The sequence below is a fragment of the Anguilla anguilla genome, chromosome 6 (assembly GCF_013347855.1).
Source record: "Anguilla anguilla isolate fAngAng1 chromosome 6, fAngAng1.pri, whole genome shotgun sequence".
Taxonomy (NCBI): Eukaryota; Metazoa; Chordata; class Actinopteri; order Anguilliformes; family Anguillidae; genus Anguilla; species Anguilla anguilla.
In genome coordinates, this window is record NC_049206.1 from 17485628 (window position 1) to 17510838 (window position 25211).

At 44.0% G+C, this 25211-nt stretch overlaps 1 protein-coding gene across 2 annotated transcripts in view; it reads right to left on the reverse strand.

Annotated features, from left to right (window-relative positions):
• LOC118229985 (calmodulin-regulated spectrin-associated protein 2-like) overlaps window positions 1-25211 on the reverse strand; it is a 43507-nt gene extending 18296 nt beyond the window's left edge. The window contains exons 1-4 of one of the 2 annotated variants that reach the window (XM_035422617.1): window positions 24523-25211; window positions 16723-16982; window positions 5334-5495; window positions 3461-3541 (exon numbers count right to left, since the gene is read on the reverse strand). In XM_035422617.1, the coding sequence (XP_035278508.1) occupies window positions 3461-3541; window positions 5334-5495; window positions 16723-16982; window positions 24523-24661 (642 nt within the window). In that variant the 5' untranslated portion in view covers window positions 24662-25211. The remainder of the gene's footprint in view (window positions 1-3460; window positions 3542-5333; window positions 5496-16722; window positions 16983-24522) is intronic. The other variant, XM_035422618.1, reaches the window with a different exon arrangement.

Genomic DNA, 25211 nt, shown 5'->3' on the forward strand with positions numbered 1-25211 from the left:
CATACACACCATTAGTGCAGCCCCACTGTTTCATGATTACCTCTGCAGGAAAAGAGCACGTTCAGCTCACCACTCCTGTTCCCAGCTGCGCTTTGACCTCACATTAAAATGATCCCTCTCAATTAGTCTGAGTGCAAAGTGCAAATTTGTCACTCTGAAGACAAAGCACTGTCGCTGTTAGTTTTGAACATCCACCACACTCCACTAGTTCATTGTGCAGTTCAACAGGAGGGACTTAGCTTACACGATCTTATTTGCTGGACCGTTCCACCGGTAAGTAAACCAGGGCTTCTTAAATTTCCCCAGTGTTCCATTCATTAAGCTGACACGACTGTATTCGGATCTGCACTCCCAAGGACAAAGGAGAAGATTTAGGATTTAATAACAAGACTGTGGCTTTTCATTGGAATAAATCAGTTTGAAACGGCACTGTAAAAACGTAGCATTGCACGAACTGGTCAGTTCCCAATTCCCGGTTCGGGCATTTATGGAAAGGGCAATGAGTTCCGAGCTATACTCATTGTACCAGAAGGAGGAAATATAACCTTTAATCATGAAAGCAGTCATGACTTCTACTACGCTCTTTTCAAAAAGGAAGAATAGAAGTTCAAACAAGCAAAGTTTCCTGCTTACCCGCCTAAAAATAAACCATAACATTTCACAACGCAGCCTTCGTGTCTGGGGTCCAGATTTAATCTAACACCAATGTCCATACTGTACATTTCAGACACTCATTTAAACATGCTCTTTTGTTTTTTTGTCTTACACATTTAGATGCATTTCAGCACCTGTCTGAATCATAATGTAAAACAAATACAAAAACTGTAAAACAGATCACACAAGGGTATTCAGTAGTATCTTTCTTTTAGCAGAAAAGTTAAATGAAGGTTAAATGAAAAAGATGGGAGGAAAAGTTGAACTTAATTTTGAGTAAATTGAAGAGAAGTCATTGTCATTTCATTGTTTTATTTTTTTTAATAAAATAGACTTTCTATGCATTTTTATTAGGGCTTTCTAAGCATGGGGGCTGGGGAGGGGTTGGGTAGGGGCAAGGACTGGGGGAGCCCACAGGCCCAATCACATTGGGACACATGCCTAAAGAGACAGAAAGGATGTTGGGTAGAGGTGAGGGAGTAGGGATGACAGGGGAACTTACAGGAATCCGTTTCCAGTACTATGTGTTTGGAGACTTCAGCTCAAAAAGACAAGAATTGGGGAACAGATGAAAGAATGACCACAAAAAGAAAAGCAACAGGTAAGAAGCTTGGTGAGTGTGAGCGGCGAGCTGAGCTCCAGTAACTCTGGTCAGCCTGTGGCTGTCATGTAGCAGCTAACAGGGCTCCTGGTGCTCCAGACACCAAATGGATAGACTGACAGGACTGCACTTTGAGTTTACACGCCCAAACAAAACACAGCCTGAGCACAAAAAGAGACCAACCATGGCAACACTGTATGGCAACAAGAGTGCTACTCCACGCTATGTGAAATGCAACCGCTTTCTTTTTGCGAACAACAGCTGTACAGAGGCTGCAAACGCGCACGTGAAAGCTAATTGGGAACGTAAAGTTCAATTCATTTATTTAACATCGACATTCCTGATATTTATATTTGGCAGAGCCTGGGTTTGATGAAAATCCATTCACTGGCTTGTGAAAGAGGAGCACATGGTTGCATTTTCCCTTTGTGATACGTGTCCATATGCTTTTCAGAACACGCACAGTGATGGAAATCAGATGTGAAAAATGTTTGGCTTCTCATAGGAGGGGGACAAAGGGCTGTTTTTCTTTTGAGGCCGTTTGTATCAACAGACCCCATCTGATACACTGTCTGTCCTCATACTCTTCTGGCTCTGTGAACATAGACCAAAGTCCCTCGATACACACATTAAACAGCAGTCATTTACTGCAAGTAAATAAGCAACGAGTTAAGGCACAACTCTGTTCAGGAATGTTCAATGATCACAGAACGACTATGTCATAGTCTCCTCTTTTCTAAACCAATTTTTTTTATTTCTTACTAAATTTAAAACCCCTGGTCATGTTTGCAGTCATCTTATCTCCTCAATGCAATGTCCCTGTTGATCCCTGAGGGCAGAAACAGGCACTCGCTCGCCTGTAAAGTGCATGCTGCCATCCACTGCTTCTTTTCCACCCACATCCCCCCATCTCAGCAGCAGTTATTGTGAAGGAGTAGTACAATTCATGCTCATTTGGCTAGAGCAAACTGTAGGTGATCAACAAGAAGAGTTGCTCTCGGATAGCAAATCATACAAGAGCAAATTATGCAGAGCCTTGTGTGTCTGTCAGACACGGCAGTTACTAACACAGTTAGGACTCCATACCAGAATGCAGAGCTCATTCCTACGCTGAAAACTGGCTCTTTAGCAAGCCACATCCCTCAACAGCTCATCTGCAGAGACAAAACACTGCATATGACGAAGAGGTCTAAAATCTGTCCCTTGAGCTAGTCCTGCCTAATCCAGACACAACACAAGTCTTTGTTTACAAGGCAACAGCCAGAATTATATGCAGAGAGTGAATAAACAAATTCACTCTCTCCCTTCACAAAGGGTTGAATTAACCTTTTCCGTTGTTGAGTTATTGATGCGATATTTCAGATATACAGCCGGATAAGAACTTTCGACGTGCGGTGAATACAATTTTTGTCACTATTGTCAAGCAAAAACAAGCAACCCCGAAAACTACAAATGACCACAAAGAAATTAAAGCTGTCCATCCAATCACAACTCTTCTTATGAAGCTGCAACAACACTGGAAGCAGAACCTAAACACAGCCACCACAATGATTCATCTCTCAAGAGATCAGAGTTTCCAGCTCCTTCTCAATACTCCCTGATTGCCCTCAGCTCTTAAAGACCCAAAACTGATTTATCGCTGGTTTACCTGATCCTGAAACAATTATCTGGGGTACATTTACTTGCACTGCTGATAGATAAAGATGCTGCGTTTCCCAAAGGCATTTTGTCAATGGGGCTGAAGAAATGTCATGGATACTGTTGCTCAGGATGACAAATTATAGGTGGTAATGAGATAGGCCAGACTCAAAACCTATGACTTCTAGACTACAGCCCTTGCACTTACAGCGAGTGCCTTTACTGACTGAGCCACTTAAGGAGCTGCTGGAATGGTCCAGTTTTGTATTCAATTCTGAAATACTAAACACTTTTTGCCCCTCCATTTTTTGCTTTGGGATCTTATTGCCTGGCTTGTTCAGCAGCTTAATGCTGATGAGAACCATCAAATTTTCCAAATAATCCAGAACACAATCAGATTTTGTCCACTTGCTCATTCCTGTAAGTGAATTACCAATTACTCATCGTTGGTAAATCATTTTGCTGAAGCACAAACCTCGCCCTCCCGATAGGATAGAGCTACATCCCATTCAGCATTTCATTAAAGTGGAAATCTCATAATGACGAAAACGAGATGGACACACTCACCCGGGGGCCTGCCGGCTCCTCGCTCCACGCCTCCCCAATCTTCTGCTCCTGAGCGATGATGTCTTTCAAGTATTCGTTAACCTTGTTAATGAAAGAGAGAGACACCCTGGTGCATTCATCGCAATAAGTCACTGCTGTCAACACAGCAAATGGAACAACGCATTCGTGGACGGTCGCCATAAATCAAGATAAAATCGCAACAATTACTTGTGCATTGAGTGTGTGTGTGTGTATGTGTGTACCCTCTGATTACCCTGGGAAAAGTAACTGTGAAGGAGTGGCCCTTCACAAGGAGTGGCCCTTCACTAGGCTGTTAATTGTTTAATTGTTTGTAATTATTGCTAAATTGATTTTATTTAATTGTTGAATTGCATTTAATTTGTAATTGAAACCAGGTGCAATTGATGGCTCAGCTTATTTAAGTCTGTCAGTAGGGACACAGGGGGAGGGAAGGTGAGCCACTACTATCATTTGTACTGCTGGTGGTTTTTTTTAAAATAAATTATTACTTTTATCAAGTCCTGTTTTCTCTGTTGTTTTTAAGCCTTTTTACAGTAACCTTCATTCTTTTCACGTTAATACGAATACAAGTCGTCTTATCCCCCCACCCCAAAAAATGACAGGTTTTGCGACCCTCATTCATGCCGATCTGCTGATTACTGTAAGAAACTTCAGGAATTTGTCAACAAAAAAACAAAAAAACATAAAAAGCATAAAAGACCACAGGCACAATCAAGTGGTTCCTTCACAATCTATTAGCGGCATGTTCATTTCTTTTAGTTCAAGCCCTGGGGGGGGGGGAAGAGACCAGTCCACAGGGCAGCCGTCTCTCAGACCATGTACTAATCCCCCCGTGCAGCAGGGACATGGCACAGTCCGTACTGTGATCTTATCTCTATCTGCAACCCTCTATCTGCAGACTGATAAAAAAAAGAACAGAAACAGCAGCTGAAGACCAAAACAAGGTCCCGCGGGGGTTCAGGCTGCAGTTGGGAGGCACATTTTGCTAGGATGGAGGGCAGGCTAGAGCAGGATGGCCACAGCATTCAAGTCGGCTGTAAGCTTGCGTGTCCCTTAAACCCGCCCCCACCCCCCCCCCCCTTCAGGGGCTGGGACAGGAAGCACATGACCTCCTCCACAGAGGAATGTAAACAAACATCTCTCTCTCTCTTTGTCCATGCTGTTCTTGCTCGTGCATAGGATTGGGGGGGAGAGGGGACTGGGGGATGGGGGGATGGCTGCAATGTGACATTCCTCTGTATGTTCTGCAGATATGCCAGCACAGCATGCAGCCACAGGCTGTTTGGTTAAAGAGTGGCTTCCCCTCCTCAGGACACCGTTAGTGCATTGTCAGCTAAACTGTAGCCCCATGCAAAAGGCCATAATGAGTAAGATGTAAAAAAACTTCACCTTACAGTTACAACTTAACACCCACATCCAGTTGAAAATTAGTAGGCCATTCTACGTCAAAGATGGTCTTGGATCTTAATTCTCAATGTATTTAACCTTTAAACTGTACATTTTTGTCATTTTTTATCATGTGCTCTAATTTTCTGTTTTACAAAAGCATGAAACTCAAAAATTAAACTCAAAATCAAACCCAAGGACAAGTATATGGTCGATTGCACCTTAAAGAAAAGCAACCCTAAGACAGTGACCCTTACAAGAATGATTTAATAAATTTGTGTGGTATGTCCAAGTCCTTTTCCTAGGTTTAGTGTTCTCAGAAATCCTCTCAGCAGATGTCTTTTAAAAGAGTCTCTGACAAAACCAGACAAAATATGACAAAATGGGTGCCAGGAGGCATGGCTGAGGTGAGGGTGGGGTGTGGGCAATAAGAGAGACTGGGGGCTACAGTAAGAGAAGAGCGTACCTTGTTTATCCAGCTGGTCACCGCCTCCTCAGTGTCGTAGGGCACGTCGTCCTCTGCATCCAGGGGGCGGTACTTCTGCAGGCAGGACACCACCCTCTCCAGGCTGACCATCTCCGCCGTGTACGCCATCATCAAGGTGTCAATCATGGCCAGGTGGGCACTCTGAGGGTAACAAAGCACACGACCACCCGCTTGATTGTTGCCCCTCGATAAAACATGCATACCTGTTGCATCCGTAACGATCTGAGCCTATGCAAGAAACAGGAGTCTGCTGTAATGCTTTAAGATGTTCAGATTAAAAAATACACACAATTAAATCAACACAGCATAAATAAGCAGATTTTCCGGATGAAAAATGAACACCAAACGTTCAGTTAAATTTTAAATAAAAAATAGCAATCAGCAGGTCAGCGGTACGGTAAACCATCTTTTCCGGCACTTTCCTTTCCATTATGTTCCATGTCACAATGCGCCCGTTTCCTGTCACATTTTGTCTGGCTCCTTCCCCAAGCGGGCAGCCTTCTGTGTCAGTTGCTCTGGAAACCTTTGCAACAATTGCTTGTTGTGCAACTCGCTTAGCGATGTCTTCTCTCAAGAATGGGAATTTAGAATGAACCAATCTGTTTTGCTTGCTTTTCTAGTTTGGTCAATGACTGCAGAAACATCTATGGTGTGAAAAGCATCAATGCCAGAATTGTACAAGAAAATACTTATTTATTCACCACAGACACATAATATTTTTATATTCTACATACAGCGATCTGGTATAATGGTATGGCATTTAGAATGTGTTTATGCAAGTACCAGAGTACCCTTTACACAAGGGCTGCCCAACCCTGCTCCTGGAGATCTACCGTCCTATAGGTTTTCACTCCAACTCTAACAAAGCACTCCTCATTCAACACCTATAGATCTCGTCAAGCTGTTATTTTGTAGGGTCAGGTGTGCCAAATTAGGTTTGAAATGAAACCCTACAGGATGGTAGATCTCCAGGAACAGATGTTCAAATGTGAAAAAAAGCTTTTTGTTCGCTTTACAAAAGAGTCATTTATTTCCTTCAACCACCCTTTTATAAACACTTATGTTAAGTAGCGCCAATTCACAATAAATTGAGAGGGTTTCGCTCTTACTGCATTGCAAATACTTGGTTGCATACAATTATATCAGGTCAAACTATTTTTATTTCACAGGTGCCCTACTTGAAAATTTGCATTTAAATGGTATTATGTTAAAGGGTCACACATCCCAACGAAACAAAAGTTATTGGAACCTAAATGAATCAACTATCAAACCACCTACCTTTCCTGGCCCTATAAGATGCGATGTTCTTTGTGGGCCAAGTTGTCTAGCATGTCTTGGAAAAACACGCATGCTTGAAAAAGAGGCCAGCCACCACTTATGTCAGAAGCACTTGGGTGAGGGGTGAATCACTCAGTGGAGCAATAAATATTTTTTTTGGCAAGGGCAGGATGTCGCACAAATCAAATGAGATCAGGAGTTTTTCCCTTGCAGGTAGCTCTGTTCAAAAACAGATGGTTTTCATTTGCATCTTGCACTTGAATGAATTAGGACTAGTAGCAGGTAGTTCTAATTCATTAGAGGATAAGTAGCAGGAAATAAAAGAAAAAAAGAGCAAACTTTTCTATGAAGCAGGCTGACAGCTGGCTGAGTAGCAACTGAACAGAAGCAAAATGGAGTGACAAACTTGTATAAAAATGTACCGAGCTAATGTTACCTGCAGGTAGGCTATTGCTAGTAGCTAGATAGCTGCATCCATCTTTTCAGAAAGGAAAACTCGGGCATGTCAAAACATAATGGGAAATGCCCAAAATATCCAGAGATTCCATATTGCTCATGAGCCACCATTCCTCCTCTGAACATAGCATTGATGCAGTGTATACTGTCATCAATCATCTGCACCATGTGACACAGCTGAGCTGAAAGTTCATCCCTCAATCTGCTATCAGCACACTGTCAACACGCTGCTGTGTTGCTTTGCTCGCTCTAAGCTCACATGACTTGCATTTAAAAAATAATCCATGTACACCAGATGCTTACTGAAGGGCCTCACTGAAGGGCCTCACTGGAGGAGACAAAAGATTCAAACCCACAACCTTCTGTTCCTAAAACACGAGCGGTCACTTCCGCCACGGCCGCATCTAACATTCTGGGTTACATAACTGCGAGAACAGACAGCCAGCCACACAGTGCACCTTTTCAACTCCATATCCTGTTGGATGCATTCTGATTCAATATCAGCAACAAGCTCTGAAATTCAGTTGGGAAACGGATAGAATATCAATGACCTGGGAACGTGAACCCATAGCAGAGTGAGATTGAAAGCGTCTTTCCTCCAGAAGCACTACAGGAGACAAGGACTTTAATTTCATCTTGCCCTTCTCCAGAGTGACCTAATGGTAATGCTATTTTGTGTGTCATTGATGGTAGCAATCTCAAAGGCCCACTGCAGTCCAATATCAGCAGGTCAATGAAGAACGGTGGGTGCAGTACAAAAGAGTGACATCACTCCACCCTTAATAACCAGATATCATCCCAGACTGACTCCTGCCCAGTCTGCTGAACTTTGAACCCTCAGGACTTGGAGATATGCAGCAGCTACACAGATACAGGAGTGATGTCGTCAAGCCAGCCCGTTTACTGTCAGTGCTCAGACTAGAGCCAGTGTGGCATCATGGGATTGGTGGCCATACAGATCTTTTGATTCATTTGTTTTTTTTAATCAATATTCTCAATTGGGAATTCTGAGCTGTGTTTGCAGGCCCATCCAATCACTTCTTCAATTCAGGAAAGTGCAGGACAGAATAAGAGTCCTCCAAAGAAGGTGATAGCACCACTTCTTTTCACTCTGCTCTCCAATAGCTGAGGTGTGCAGTTATCACACTGGAACACTGCTTCACATACAGCAGCTCCAGGCAGACTGCAGGCTTCCGAATACAACTGTGGCAGCAGAGAAAACCGAATACAGTGTGTGGGATTCTCACCAACGGCCAGCATTATCACAGTTAGCTTTGGGCTCATTTCAGAGGCTGGCCCATCCGTTAAAAAGGGGGGAGGAGATAAGCTGCCGCTGGTAAGGTCAGGAGAAAGGCAGAGGCATTCCAGACAAGAGCAAACAGTTTCAGACACAGTGCTGCCTCTCACCCGAAACACAATACTGTCTCTCATTCACTGGGGTGCTTAGCCCCACTGCAGTGACAGTTCCTTCATCTCACCACTAAATGGTGCTAATACTGCAGCGCCTGTGCAATGTCTGTTGTTGCTCACCCTTCAAGCTTCACGTCCTCTTGTCCTTAATGAATTGATTTTTCGCAACAGGCAGGCTATGGCATTCCTGCATGCTCATTTCAGCCTGATGAACTAAAGGCAGGGGGATAACCAATGCCATGGGTCATGTGCTCGGCTTCCAAGTAAAAGCTAAGCTGTGTATAAAACCTTAATTTTAGGGGCTGCTGGGTGCCTCCTTCTGTTAAGGCACTGTTCTAGTGCATGGATGGGCCCCATGGTCTGGTTCAGAATTTGGACTGTGCCACTGGTGTCTCTGGCTGCATCGCAGGCCGACACACTCGAGCTATCATTTCACCCAGGGATGAGAGGCCGAGGGTATATTTGGTCAGGATTACAGCGTCTCATCACTCACTAGTGACCCCCACTGGTCAATCAGGTGCCTGCAAGACTGTTGAGCTGAGAAGCTTATAATGGACTTACTAATTGGACATCGCGTGGCAAAAGCTTTTGTACCATTACAGATATTTCCTCATTGCCCGAAAACAGCACCCTGTGTTTCTCTGCAATATGTTGTTTTATAGGCTACATTATACTTATATAGTCTTGTTGTAATGTTGCCTTTACTGATTCTCCAAATTGAGATGTGTAACACATGCAGAGAATTCTCAGCCATACTGCAACTCTGAACAAACAGGCTGTGAAAACGACCACAGCCCGGTGCTCTGTGTGCCAGAACAAAAAAAAAACAAGTTTCCCTGAGATTTCCCTGATGTTTCCAAAATTAGAAAACACAAAGTGACTTTTTCCTGTTCCATCCTCCAAATGCAAAAAAAGTGCAGTTTCCCCTAAGATTATATCATGCTAAAACCACAGGAACAGTGCCACCCCTGGTCTTGGTGAAGGCAGTTTCAAGCCATTTCAGAATGACAACACATTTGAACAGACTGTTCCAGACAGTTTCCCTTTAAATTTCTGCAAATAAGCATAACAGGGCTCAAAATTTCTCCCATTTTAGGAGCATTTACTGCTGAAAACTGACGTGTGCAAACTGGAAAAACTATTTAGGAGCACATACTAATTGTGATGCATTAGTGTGTTCCTAGATTTTATCCATTTAGGAGCATGTGCATGTTTATTTTCACAGTTCACACATCAGCAAGTCCATAAGCATATAAACACACTTACACACACACACACACACACACACATTGTACAAGGTAGCAGTACTTACATTTCACACTTAACTTACTTACAAAGCTGGACATTTCATTTGTGAGGTTATAAACCAGTGGGTGTGAGAGGTTGTGTGTCAAAGCTTTTACTGCCACAGCTAGATCCGTTATGTGTGAGCCACAGTTAAGCACCACCCACAGGGGTGCAACACTCTCCCCAGCCGGGATTCAAACCTGCAATCTTGAGGTCCCAGACTGAATTCCATAAGACACAAGCCTACATTCCAGCCCAGAAAACCGGGGAGATGTTGGGTATTGACTCCAGGACTTACTATTGAAGCCCCTTTCATTCCTGCCAAGTTTCCTGCCAATGCTTCACAACAAAATGACGGAAAACCTCGTAGATGCGTGTTTAAGACTGAATGCAAACAATCGGTGGCCTACTGAACTCCTGGGCACCCAGGTGCACTGTGAGACAGGGGGTGGGTGCTATGGGGATCTGAGGGTACTGAGGGCGGTGAGGTCAGACTGGGATGTCAGCCAGCCCACCCCAGACACTGGCAGTGCCAGCTGTTGGGCTCAGTTAAAGCACTGGGGTGGCCCATCTCCCCTCTGGCGCACGAGGGGCACGGACAGCCTGCCGCGCAGGAACTTCGTCTGAGTAAACAGGATTCGGATCGCTTGTGGGGGGGAGGGGAATTCCGAGCGTGCCAAGACCCGCAACCCCCAGGCCGACCCGGCTTCCTCTGCCGAGACGTCACTCCAGGAATTCAATATCCTGACGGCACCTGAAGCACCTCCACCTGCCGCTCCTTTCACCCAGACGTGCCGTTGTGTACCTGCGCCAAGTAGTCTGCACGCGCGGCAAGCTCCCCTAAGTAAACAATACCCAGCGTGGGTCGATCCTCAGCTTATTAAAACAGCATTCTTTTTTGGCTTCCAGACTGAACATAAATAATAGAAGACGAAGTGAACAGACTATGGAAAAAATATTTTTGGTGAAAAAAAATAAAGAGGTTATGTCAAATTATGTCATTCTAAATCCCCAGTCTCAGGTCGAGAAATGTTGCAGTACATTGTATAAAAAATCAAGTAGCTGGAAAGGTCTATTTTTTTTAACCAATCAGGGGTAATTAGGTAAGGGTAAGGTTAGCTCCAGTAAATTTCCACCAATAGACAGAGAATGTGGAAAGTCTGTGTGGGGACAGAATGAATCATGGCGTACAGCCGGCAGGGTGAACTCCAACGCCTCCAACACAAATCCCTATTCAGTGCTTGGAAGGCGTCTCGCTGGACTGTGAAGCAGGTAACCATGACGACAGCGCAGAGGGGGGGTGTAGTGGTGGTTGGGAGCGACGGGCTCTCTGAGGGCCAAACCACAGAGACAAGTGGCCCCTGGAGTCTTCTACACGTGAAACAAGGAGTCACTGCAGGCTAAATAGCACAGTGTCTGTCTCAGTGATGCGTGGAATGAAGCAGCCCAGTGGAGAATTTTTAAATAGACATATATAGGCCAATAGATAGCACCTTATTAACCCCCATGGGGAAATTCAGTCATCCCATTAGCAGGTAAAGAACAGCTAGAAGCTCACTACTTTTTCCACTCTCAAACAAACAGATGCTCATTCACTGAGCCTTCTGTAGCCAAAGTCACACCTCAGAGAACAGCATGGGGTCATGACACTTTCCAAAAGCTGTCCATCACATCAAAATGTCTGCCCCTCATAGGTGGTTATAGGACAACCCAGTATCAAAATATTGATGCCTGGACCCCAAATGCAAAAAGTAATTTGAACAGCAAAAGAGCCATTTACTATTATGAGCAATAGAAATTATTGTTCTGTCAGAGTAGCCAAGAGAGCACAGATGGATTAGATAGATAGATAGATGGTGTATTTCACACTAACATAGAGCAGTATAGAACAATGTATAGAAGCGCTTGTCAGGCCAAGTTGAAAACCAGATTCCTTTATGGTGTTCAAGAGACTTGACAAAGTGTTGAATAATCTAGTCAACAGGCAAAAGAACGGGATTGGGTGAGATGAATGGTCGATGCTTGTCATTGGTTTTCTTAAGATATCAATATTTCTGCATTGATAGAAACTATTCTGAGAGCTCAATCCCAATAAAGTTTCTTTTTTCTACAACATTTAACACCACTGAGTCTGACCTTCAGCCTTCTGTTATCATCTATCCTCGTGGAAACTAAATTTGAAATTTTCCAAATCCCGAAGACTCAGATATTCCATAACTTCCTCACTTAAATTATTATTCACCACCCACAAATCCATATGCCTTTTCTGATTAGTGTTACGATGTTAGGCAGTATTAGGGGCGTTTATGATTGACTGGGCAGTGCTGACAGTATCCAGAGATTGATTATTGGCTTCATGTTTACTTATGTGCCAATATATTCACCTGTTTCCTTGTGTTGATCTAGAAAATCCTGATAAACATTCTGCTCAAGAAAAATGTAAACAAACCCTTTTTTTGAGTTAATGGCACATCTCGGAATTGGTGCGGAAAGAGACCCAGCAGTAACTGAAACAGCTTGTTTGGCTCTGGCTTCATCATGAGACAGAAGACAATAGTGATGACACATCTCCATGGCAACAATGGCAAAATCGTATCAAATGATTAAAGATGTTTCTCTCAAACCAAATCGAGAATTTGTTATGTATGGAACAACACAGACAGTAAATAATTGAAATATAAATTTGCAATCATGTTATTCAGTACCTCAACAAGATAATTTAACCCTGAAACAGACCAACCCCAGCCCCACCCTCAACGGTACTTAATTTTTTTGGTGTAGGTGTACATTCTGCACTCAATGCACACATTTTTACATGGTTTGTAGGCACAGTTTGCTCATGATTAACTTTGCGGACAGGCACTTTGAACGCAACAAAGATCGCAATTGCGTCATTGAGGCTCCTACAGTGATTTCATCCTCAAAGCACAAACAGGCCTATACAGGCACAAAAAAAGCAATGTATCACGGGAGATGGTGAACAGGAGGCAGCCGAGAAAATGCCTGTTTTCTTGTTTGTTTTATCACAAAGGAATAAGCGTACCACTTTTTATTGGACAGTAGGGATACAAAAAAGGTTGGTAAAATTCCACAGCAACGGCTACTTGAAAACACCGTTAATGTTATGACTGAACATAAAGGACAGAGGCGACTTTATCGCGCTCACCCCAGCACTTCCTCCGCTCGCTTCCAGACTGATAGCGCTTCGTTTTTATTTCACAAAAGAAAGAAAAAACGGTGGACTGTTTTGAGCTGAACGTCAGGAAGTGCTTGCCACAGGACCCTCGCGCCGTGTGCAAAAACACGCTGACTCAGAGTGGAAAACTACCGAAGGAGTTCAGAGGCTACACTCCCTCGCCGACGTCCCTCTGCCTTTTTCCCTACTCGCCCGGCTCGGGAACGAATCCCCGCTTCTCTCCTGCTCGGCACACACGTCCTTTACCCCCCCCCCCCCTCGTAAAAGCCCCGCCTTTCAATCCCCGTAACCTCCACGCCCCAATCGACTATTCGGATTGACTGAACGCAAGATGGCCACAGCCAGGCGTGCCGTCCCATGATGCAGTAACGACCTGCCGCTTATCAAAAGCAGCGCTCCTTCACAGCGGCTCCCGCTGCTTATGAATCAAACGAGCGTCGCAGGAATTCAGGCGTTTCATCGCACGCCGGCGAGGGAGGAGCACCGTGAGCGGAGGTAAGCCGGCTGATTAACGGTTCCTTCACCGCCGGGGGGGGCTGTCTGGCTCGTCCGCGCCGCCGCCGCCGCCGGCGAGCGTGCCCGGTCTCGCTCGGAGCCGACGCCGCCGCAGCACCGCCAGGCTAGTCCGACCGCACGCCGTAGCCATCCCTCACCTGGAGCCCGGCCAGCCGCCTCGGAGAAAACTGAAGAATCATCATTTTTCTCCTCCACTACGCCCCACCCCACCTCGCCCCCCCCCATGCAGCATAACAGTAGCACCCTCCCTTCCTTTGTTCCTGTTCCCAATGGATGTCAGTGAACCACCAGAACAGCTTAGCTGAACCAACACAAGGATGAATCAAAAGCATATTTCACTGCTTTGACGTACAAAAACTTTGTGTGCACCTGACCACCGCAGTTATGCTAAGCTCCTGTTTGGGAACGGATAAAGCTGTGTTTTATTTTTTATTTCAGACCTGCTATGCAAACAGTTTTCTGCTTAATCAAATGTTTGTGGTGATGCTAAGTACCATAACACAACTTCGCCCGAGGGGGCAATTTGAAACGTCAGCCTGCAGCCTATCCCAGACTGTGGGGGGGGGTGGATCTCAGGGGTCAGACGGACAGAAGAGAGCACTCTCCTGCTGACTGAGCGTGTTTCTCTGGCTGTCTGGGAAATGATCCATCCATCACTTCTGAGACACCACATACCATGACCACACAGCTCAAAACTCACCACTCCCTGCAATTCAGTAGGAATGCGTGTGTGCGCATGCTGGTACTGTATGTATGAGTGTCTGCATGTGTGACCATGTATGCATGTGTTTATGAGTACAATCATATATACATATGCCAGTCCTTATTCATGTGTAATATGAGTGCATGTATTAATATATATATCTGTCACCATGTGCATATGAGTATGCATACATTTATATGTGCACATGTGCATGCATACGTGTGTGCATTTGCCTGTGTGTGTGTGTATGTGTGTGAGTGCATGCCTAAGTACATGCGTCTATGTGTATGTAAGTGGATACATGCCTGTGTGTGTGTGTATGTGAGTGGACACCTGTGCATATGTGCATGTATGTGAGTACATGCCTGTGTATTTGTATGTGTATGTGTGTGCACGTGTGTAGGTGTGTGTGCGTGTGTGTATGTATGTGCACGTATGTGTGCATGTGCATGTGTGTGTATGTGTGTATGCGTGTGTGTATGTATGTGAGTGTGCGTGTGTGTGTCTTACATGTCTGTACATGTGTGCACAGAATGAGCAGAGGGGCGGAGCCCTCTGTTAAACAGACCCCAGGGACTGCAGTCCGTCCGCCAGCCAGGGAACGAGGCGTGACGGCAGAGGAGAGCGCCGCAATGCAGAGACCTGCAGCTCCAGCGCTTCTCAAAGCCAGAGCTCAGAGCAGGGCCAGTGCTACGCTAACTGTACAGCGCTAAATCCTCAGCACCAGCAAGGCCACAGGCTTACATAAAGCACTGCTCCAAACTCATCCAGCCCTCACAACGGAAACGCTCAGAAAACAGAAAAGCATTCCGATCTCATAACCCATCCCTCCCCAGGCACGTCACAAAGACAGATGACCCCCCGGGTCTCTTTCCCTCCCTTAAAAATTCTACAATGGATAACATGAAATGAAAACACTATTGATTTACAGTAAATGAAAATGTGACACAGGATTGTGTGACACAAACAGATAAATTTAAAATATTGACTTGAATGGGAACATGATACTGTAGGTAGCAAGATGTTAACTTGATACATGATAAATGTTCCATCAAAAGCCTTCAGGCCTGGTTCCACTAGAAATCAGCTGAAATCACACCCACTCAAATAGAATTTTTTTATTATACACTTCCCGTGTGTTTATTCCATCAATAGAGTGGAATTCTCTTAGTTTTACTACTCCAGACTCTAGTCTTTTCCAAAACCGAAGAAGCATTTAACCTGTCGCAATGACATGGAAATCTCTTGACATAAACTTTTCCAGCTGCAAAGAGGGAAACCCCAAGCCCTTTTCATTTTAAAATACAATGCATTTTCACTGAAACACCAGTCATGCCAGTGAAAAATGCAGGGCAAATGCTAGCATCTCTCATTCAAAAAGCAACAAGACATGGCACAGAAATGCAGTCTGCTTGCCATAAATGCAAGAAAAGACAGGCTACAAAGGGCTTAATGATAGGCTTCTATAAATCTGAAAGCATTAACGGGCAATATTAAAAAATATATTTAAAATGTTCATAACGCTGGAAAATGCTTTACTTTTCACACTATGGAAAATTCTGGTAAAGCTGTAGAAGCAAAACCGTGTGAAAAACCTGGCAAAGCATTTAGCCTCCAATTGCTTAAAAAGTTGATCTTTACTCTGACAGACAGTGCACAATTAACAGGGCTCTAGAGTACCAAACCAAACCGTGTATTTCAAAGACACGTTTCTAACACTGGACTGAGGTATAGCCATTTAACCGAGAAAAAAAAACATGCTAAATTCAACAGGCTTGCTGATCTAATTAATATAGAGCCTTTTACTCCATCAATTATTCATTTGGTAGTGCATTTATATGACTCTTGCTTACTATGAGTCACATCACTCTTAGAGAGAGAGACAGAGAGAGAGAGAGAGAGAGCAAAAACTTAATAGCTAAAAATCATATTTCTGCCAAGAGAACCACATAATTTCTAAGCTGTTATAATATACACCAGTTATAAGGCCTCCTACAAATCAGTCAAAACGCACAGAGAGTTTACTATGAGACATTTCCACGCCACGTTCAGACAAAGAGCCTTATGTCACAAGGCATCTCATAGCCAGGGCACAGCATGGTTACATCACAGCCATCGCTTAATGTGATGCACTGGAATGGGACATGTCCCGGAATGGCTGAACAAGCGCTGTCTAAATGCAGCTCAGTTTCCAGAGACAGAGACAGAGAGAAACAGAGAGAGAGAGACAGAGAGAGGGGAGTGGGAGAAAAACAGAGAGAGAACAAGAACATAGAGAGAGGGACAGGAACAGAAGAGAGTGGGGAAGAGAGAGAGAGACAGAGAGGGACAGAGAAAAAGAGACAGAGAGAGGGAAAAGTAGAACAATGAGGACACAGAATAATTGAAAAAGCAAGAAAGAAAAAAGAAAGAAAGAAAAAAGGGGAGAGACAAAGAGAGAGACAGGGAAATAAAAACTAAACTATGAGTCGGGAGAAAACAGAAGACTTTGCGTAGAGAGAGACGGCCGCTTGTCCGCTCACCATCTTGATTGGCCTTTTGCAGAGGTCCCTCTCGGTGACGAGCCGCTCCTGGTCGGTGACGTACAGGCCCTTCTGCGCCAGCGCCTGGATGACGGCGTCGTGCCCCAGCAGCGGCTTGGCGGCGTCGCTCTTCAGGATGAGGCTCCCGGCCCGGCAGTACAGCTCCGCCGACAGCAGCAGGTTCACCACCGGCGGCTTGATGTGCTCCTGGCTGTACTGGTCCGTGTAGAACGGCTCCTTCAGATCCTCCGGGACACTGTCTGTGAGAGCGGAGAACAGGGGTTCACACACTGCACAGCTGCTGTCATCAACCATGATGAGTGTGTGAATGTGCGAATATACGACAGAATCACTGCCGTCCCCAGCCTCAATGAGTGTGCGAATGTGCAAACATAGTGCAGAATCACTGCTGTCCCCAACCTTGATGAGTGTGCGAATGTGCAAATATACTGCAGAATCACTGCTGTCCCCAACCTTGATGCATGTGCAAATGTGTGAAAGGCTCAATCAAATCACCCCTGAGTCTCCTTGTACTAAGCTTGAAGAGGTTAAGCATCTTAAGTCTTTCCTCACTTATCGTCACTTATCCCCAATTCATAGACCTGATGGCTCTTGAGGACCAGGGTTGGCCACCATGGTCACGTGGAACATTATATAATGTAGGCTAATTCATCTCTGAGACCGGTTGACCTATGATAATCATTTAATACTGATTCTGCATTTCATTACAATGGTACGACATACCAAAAAAAGTTTGCCAGTGGTGAGTAAATCCATCTGCTATTGCCATTTACCACAGGAGCCCAGTGAGGTGCAATATGTGTCAGAAACGTGGACACAGGCTGAAAACCCATCCCTTATGACTGCAGTTTGGTCTATAAACCCAGACTTACCGTAGCACTGTTAATCTAGACTTGGCTCTCCCTCCACATACTTCAGGCGCAGTCAGTCTTGGTGCTCTGTGTAATTAATCTCAACTCTTTTATTATGGGTTGTATTTATTATGGATATGAGTGTCTATTCTTATAGGTAGGCCACTCTGGAAAGGGTGCCTGATGAATGAATGTAAATGCAAATGATCCCTTATTCGCAAGCCGATTTGTCACCACAGGGGTAGTCTTGAAGGTATGAAGACTATACTTTATTGACCTCGTGGCGGTAAATTGTCCTCTGCATTTTAATCCATTTCAGCTACTTAGGAGTAGTTGGCAGCTTCAGTGCAGCATCCGAGGACCAACTCCAGCTCTGAGGCCAGTGTCTTGGTCAAGGGCACTGGCAGGAGTAAACCTAACCTGACATACTGCACATGTCTTTCGGTGTGGGAGGAAACCGGAGTACCCGAAGGAAACCCACACAAACATGGGCAGAACATGCAAGCTCTATGCATGCCGGCCAGGATTCAAAACCGGAGGCCGATGCAAACCACTACACCACCAACAGTGCGAACCACTACACCACTGTGTCACCCCTCGAAGCAAAACAAAAGCCAAAGTTATATGAACTACTGAGAGCATAGGATCTTTCTGCAGTGTGTGTCCATGCCGCAACCACAAAGCCAAAGTGCCTTCTGAGCTGGACCTTGTACTCGGTGGGTGAGTACTGAACAGATTTCTACCAGGAGTAAGACAGACATCATCAAGTGATGTTGCAGAAATCAAACAAAGCTGGAAGTGTTGTGAAAAGCCATGAACCATTACTGAGGGAAAAATCATTTTACCACAGACCACTTCATCAGAATGCATGCAGCCAGCATGTTCCTTTCACTTTCTGGTGTGAACAGCCCTGTACGTCACTACAACAGATGGCCCCTGTCAACATCAATAAACACTTCATTACTGCTAATGGACAGTATATTCCGTGATGTAATTACATGCTGAATGGTGACATTGTCCATGATATCAACTTCCCCTGTGGTACGCTAATACAAACAGTTTATTTACCCTCCAGATCTTATCACTTTCTTGTGAGGATAAATACATGTATGTCTGCCCCAAGTTACAGCTATGGGTGAAAACCTAATTGTGGAGGATGAACAATTCTCTGCATAGAACACTGACCCGCTACCTTTCAACCTGGTGCCACTGGCTCATAGCTTTCGGTGTTCTAGAGAAGACCCGTTTCTGCAAAACTGAATCCTCATGTGTCTAACAAACTGCTCAATATCCAAACACAAAACATCCCTTGAATGTCACAATTCAGCCACACGGTTCTTATATTACATATGTATCTTCCTCCTTCTTGCATTGCGCTTCAAAATTGGCTACCGTGACGGGGTATTGACATTTAAGGCTCTGTCTAACATGTAGCAAACTCAGACAGTCTCTGGTCTGACACAACAGCCTCCCATAGAAACAATGGATCCAGTCAAAGATAGCTGGGCTGAGTTAGATGTTTTTCCTTAAGTGTCGAGTACACGTGGAAAGAGGTGCTGTTGCCCCAGTGAACCCTCTCCCCTTTGAAAAATCAATCGCTCCAGCTAATGGGACTGCGCTTCTTAAAGTAGGAGAGGTCCAGGATCACCACAAAACAAAAATGATACCATAAACAGGTCATTGAGCCCATCTAGGCTCCTCATTAAGGCCTACCTCTCCAGACTGCAGAGCAAAAACCAAAAAATGACTCAATCAAAACAAGTATTTTAGTCTTATATTTTGACCTAAAATCTCATTTTGATTTTTTCGACAAAAATATTGTCGATGAGGACAGACAGTTCAAGATTTGCCAATGGGGTAAGAAAATTTCACTTGCCAAGAAAACAGTAACCTTAAACAGAAATATATAAAGCCAATATTTTCTTCTTGAGAGAAAAATGGTTTTAAGTCTCATTACAAGGCTAAAGCACCAGTTAAGACAGACTTTTTTTGCAGTGTGAAAGTCAATAATAAGCCTACATGGGCCAAATGGCCTTTTCTCATCATTATGTAATGATATGTTCCTGTTCCATAGCCTCTCTGTATTCACCTATACGCCATTAAATGGGTGATCTCTGCATTCATTCACCTGCCCTGGATGATGATGTCTCCAGACGCATGACTCCAGACGCATTCCCGTTTTTTCAGCGTCACCCGCCAAAAGCGCAAACGTGATATAAGCTAACTGCGACAGCAGCAGGCGGGCTGATCGGGTTGCCATGGAAACCACAAGACAGGCCGAATCGATTCTTCTGCCAGCACAAGCCTCCCCAGTTAAAACGCACATTTCAAATTAAAGAGAGGAGGATGACAGCGTACTGTGGATGCACATTTCAAGGAGATGACAGACAGATCAGGGGACAGGAAGATAAAATAAAGGATCGCTAAGGAGTAACAGCAGAGGAAGATGTTCTGACGAGTAGCTCAGTATTGCCCCTTCATGTCAATGGCACAGTCTTGAGGGAAAAAAAGACAGAAAAAGACGTTTACCTTCATTAGCATCGCACTTGACTTTCTCTGCACTCCCATCACTAATTATGGCACTCAACAATTATCTTTCTACATAATCTAAAAGAGTCACTCAACTTTCCTTCACATGACAGCCCTATGCCTGGACAAGACAACTACACAACCCATGCCGGGTTATTCTTCTGATGTCCTCTGTATGCTCCATGCAAAGCAGATAGCAATACAAATACATTTGCTAGCATTAGGTACAGCAGTTTCATAATGGTGACGACTGACCTAAAGCAGTGTGCAACCTGAAGTACTCTGCAATGCCTATCAGGAGGCGATGCATCTTAAAGTCAGCTGGACGCTTTCCAGTCCCAAACAGAGAATGTCATTTAACATTTATTGTCAAGACATTTAACATCAGCAGTGCAGGGTCAAAGCTTCAAGCTTCAGACCATCTGCTAAGGTGCTAAAGTGAATCACTTTTACCTTGTTGTTCACATTTCACCATAAATCTGATTTAAAGGGTCTCATCGAATTAGCCAGTTGTAAGCTGCACCCAACAGATTGCACAAAACGGCTCGGGGCTAGAGACAGAACCACATTCTCCACAGGCCAGAAAGGGGCTGCATTTTCATAGTTGGCATTATAACCTGTGGATCAGCGCTTTGTGTGGAGTTTTAAAGAGGGGGGGGAAGGAATCGTAGACAAACCGTTAATGGAGGCCGTTTCCGCTCTGGTGCGTGTGACTCCGAACATCCTCGCGCTGATGGCAGCCCCTCTTAAAGTGGCAGCATGTTTTTTTGGTCAGAAATGTCTGATAGGTAGCTGCTGCGGTGCTGGGCACATTGACCCTGCTTTTAGTTAGATCTCAGTGTGAGCAGGCACTCTCCATGTGGTAGTTCAGTTGGAAATCTGCCTACCTATCTGCCTACCCCCCACTGTTTAGCGGTTGTGCTTGAAATTGCCCCCCCCCCCCCCGACCCCAACTGTGCAGGGAGGGATTCAGGTGTGGGATTTCTCAGTCCCTCTTCCTCCATTATCTCACCGGCACTGCAGGGGAGAGTTCTCTTTCAATATGAAAATCTGGCCCAGCACTTAAACTGAAATTTTAAATTGATTGTTATTTAGCATGGTAGCCATAAGTTGTCATAAATATAAAAGTACGACTACACGTGTACAGCGATAATAAAGCTACTACTCTAAAGCTTGGGGGAGGGGAGGTTGAGAAATCTTACATCTAAAGGTAACCCCCATCTTCCCCTTCCCCAACTGCTTACCACTACCCCCACCATATGCAAGTTGGGTGGCCATCAAACACCACCAGGTACAACAAAGACATGAAAGGGGGAGAAAAGCTGCCCTGGAAGGTGTCAATTCAAGAGACAACGAGTCGTTTATAACAGCTACTTGCTAATCCCACCAGTATGGCTAATCCAAAAGGCCAAAACACAACGTCAAGTAAATATAAGGTTAAATTAGTGGTGCAAGCTGGCATTTCCAAACCCAATCCTTTTTCAAAAATGTTCCATTTTAAAAACAGAGAAAAAACTGAGTGTACCTGGATGTATGCAAGACTCAATTTAATCAGGTTCTATAGGTCATTTCAGTAGACCATGAACTATGAGGCACACAGCCTCTTCAGCAAGCACTTCACCGCAGGTCAGTCCGAAGGTGCACGGTCAGAGAGAGCTCCTTCTTTTGTGTCTGCCTTTCAAAGAGGAAGGGGTCAGGAAATAGCTTTCACAGGAAAACAAAACATTGGAAAGACCATTATGGAGGAACTGCAACCATTCACGATGACCCACCAAAAAAGTTATTAATTTAGGCTACTTTTGCTAATGTGAATGTGTTTCAATTGCTTTCATTAGCCACCTGAAACCTGCTGCATTGACCAGGCCTTGCGTGATCTACAAACCAGCCAGGACTTAACCTCACCTCCTGAGACTAAACTGTACTTCAAGATCCGAGCCCAGGCCAAGTAAATCTATTACTCACAGACAAAGCACTTTTCAAAAAGAGCTCAGTACCTCCATGTTCTGTTAATAATAACAGTTCATTGCACAGTTTCATGGCAAATCATTCTTTAAAATATAAGCTTAATTTAAGTCTAAAGAAAACAAACACATGAAAAAGACAAAGAAGCTGTTGATCTTCTGATACTCTATGGTTTGGAATTTGTAGCCTGGGCTATATTGCTTGAAAATCCACTGTTTATTTATCACAAGTTTATAATAGCAAAGACACATGAAAATTAAATAATATTTAAAGCTGCAATGATGGCCACAGCTTCCCTGCACTTAATAGCTGCGGACTAAAAGACCTGAAAGGAGGGCTTCATACAAGTTTCCCTGATGCAATAGAATATAGTGCTGTCACACTTCATGCTTACACCCACGACACAGATGTTCTGCAGAAGAAAAACCTTCGTTGCTTCTCTCTGAAAAAGACTATTTATAACTACGCTACTGCAGAAACGCAGCAGCATCAAAGGGTGCAAGTCACTACTGATCAAGTCATGGCCTCTAATTTGAAAGAGAGTGGGCACAACAAATGGCAAGTTGTGTTTCTGGACCGTGTTGTTTATAATTTTATCATCTGTAAGCACTTGAGAACAGAGTAACCAGTGACAATGTAGTAGTGTGTGAAATGAGACAATCGTCTTGCCATTTTCCCAAAATGCTATGCGCTGGCCATGTGACCACTGTTCCTCTGCCCCGCCCCCACAACCCAAAGTCACCCAGACATCTGGATCCCTTTGTCCCAGAGTTCACAGTTAAAAAGCCACTTTCCCTTCAAGGATCTACACAATTTCAGGCTGCATGCTGTCCATGCCTAATGGCATTTTTGTGGAACACTACTGTACTGAAATTACATTCCAAACTCATGAAAACGAGAACAAGACACAGGACTGTGCAACAATCAAACATGCCTTTCAAAGCAGCCATTTATTGTGTGGTGTTTACACACTATGACTGAGATATGAATCTTACTTAATGAAGGATAATGACAACACAGCATTTATAAGAACAATTCAACAAGCTCATACTCAACACTAAAAATGTGCATGGCCCTCTAAAGGTCTTACATTTGAGGTAAAACACTGATTCATATTTCAAACAGCTCCCCAACTGTCTGAACCAGGTATAAACGTAAACCACACGACAGACAGGGTGGCAAATGAACTATTAAAGAAAGGGGAATTCAATTCCCCCCTGCAAGGGGATTTTTACAGCACTGTCCAAACCAATGCTGTTGTGGGTCCTGGAGCAAACCATGACGTACCACATGCATAAACTTTAATGTTCAGTACCGAGGTATTGAAAAGTACTCCCATTTCTCATGCTCTGGACTCGCGCCCCCCGCCCCCCGATGGTCTGCTAAAATCATTCATTACCCAGCTGGAGTTCATCCCAAAACCAAGAGGCTGGAAGGAATGACTGTATTAGGTCTGTTTGCCAGGTCTTCCTGGATACCTTAGGATACAAAGAGGGGAGCAGTCGCAGGGACAGTGGTTCATTCACATCCAGTGCAGTTTTTAACTGTGTCAATATAATACTGTACTGTGCTGACCAAAAGACAATTATCAGCACATTCTGAAACCTTTCACAATTATCAGCACATTCTGAAACCTTTCATATACTCAAGGAGCGAGGATGTGGGAGAAAAAAGGCAACGAGCTCTGATCACTTCCTGTCTTGCCTTCACGAGCCCCTCCATGAGCTTGGATTGGGTGGAACAGCATAATTTCAACTGCTGACAAAGTTTCTTATTATGACACGTGAGTGTCATGAAAATAGTCTCCAACTGCAACTATGCGCTGTTAGCAATGGTTCGTCCACACATCAGGCGTAAATCTATACGCAGTAAATAAAAAAGTAGTAGCCTATTGTACTACATAATACAACTTTCCCCACAATACACGTAGCTCCGTACTGATAATAAAAACACAACAATGTCAAACAGTGAACTTTTCGACGTGTTAATTTTGCTTCTGGATGCCATTCTGCAGAATACATTAAATACATTTTACTTACGTAATATGTCAGCTTCAGGACACACGCAACAGTTAGCAGGCCTACTGCAACTGCTATGCAATGCATGGCATGACACAACTTTTTTCGACTACATTATTTAAAATTATGAATGTTTACTCTCATTAAAATTATACTCATATTAAATAAGTAGTAGGCTAGGCTCCATTCGTAATATTTGAATTCGTGATGCTGTATCTTGAGCAAATAAATCAAAACGCTGTACAGGCCGAATTTTAATAGTAGCTCCTTTTCTATATTTCACCCACCATATTAATGTTAATAGGATATAGGATGCTAATAGGGTATAGGATATATTATACATTAAACGTAGCTTAATTATTTAGACTACTTGAGCGTTCATTTTATAGAGAAATAAAACAAGAAATTACGCCACCTACCTGTCCCAAAGGCTTTGGCCACCAGCCATGTCAGGCTACAACGGATTTTAGCCCTATTAAAATCATAATGATCAAAAGCTTTTATGGCTGGAACGATAAAGGTCTTTTTAATTTCTTTTCCGTCCGTCACATCACCCATAGTAACACCCTGAAGTGTCAATTCCCGTTTTATGAAACAGATGGTTTGCTACCAAGCAACGGAAGCAGATGACATCCCTCCAATGGAATTTTTAATGCACCAAACGTTACTTTCTTTGCGTTTTGAGATTCCACATACAGTTTTCTTCCTGATGAAGCACAGTGATATTTACATGCCCAAGTGGAATAGAGACTCTGTTCAGTTATATTTCCACCGGGTTGGCGTGGTCAATCCAGCGAGCAAACCCGGGAACTGCAGTGACTAGCCCCCTTGTAATTCTCATCCATTCTCAAGCATTGTCCCCAAACGACTGTGACTATTTTAGCATTTCACCATTTTTAATCAGCCTGCATATATTTTTTTCGTAGGGAGAAAGAACTCAGAATCCATCCCGAAGAAGACTTGCCGCGTAGACAAACGGTCTGTGACTATTAATTTCCATATTTTTGGCTTGGAATTTTACGGTTCCAGTTCTTCTGTTGAATCTCAGTCTTTCCCCTCTCGCTGCGGTTTTCCTGCCGCACTGTCTGTATTAGGTTGTAGCCCATTG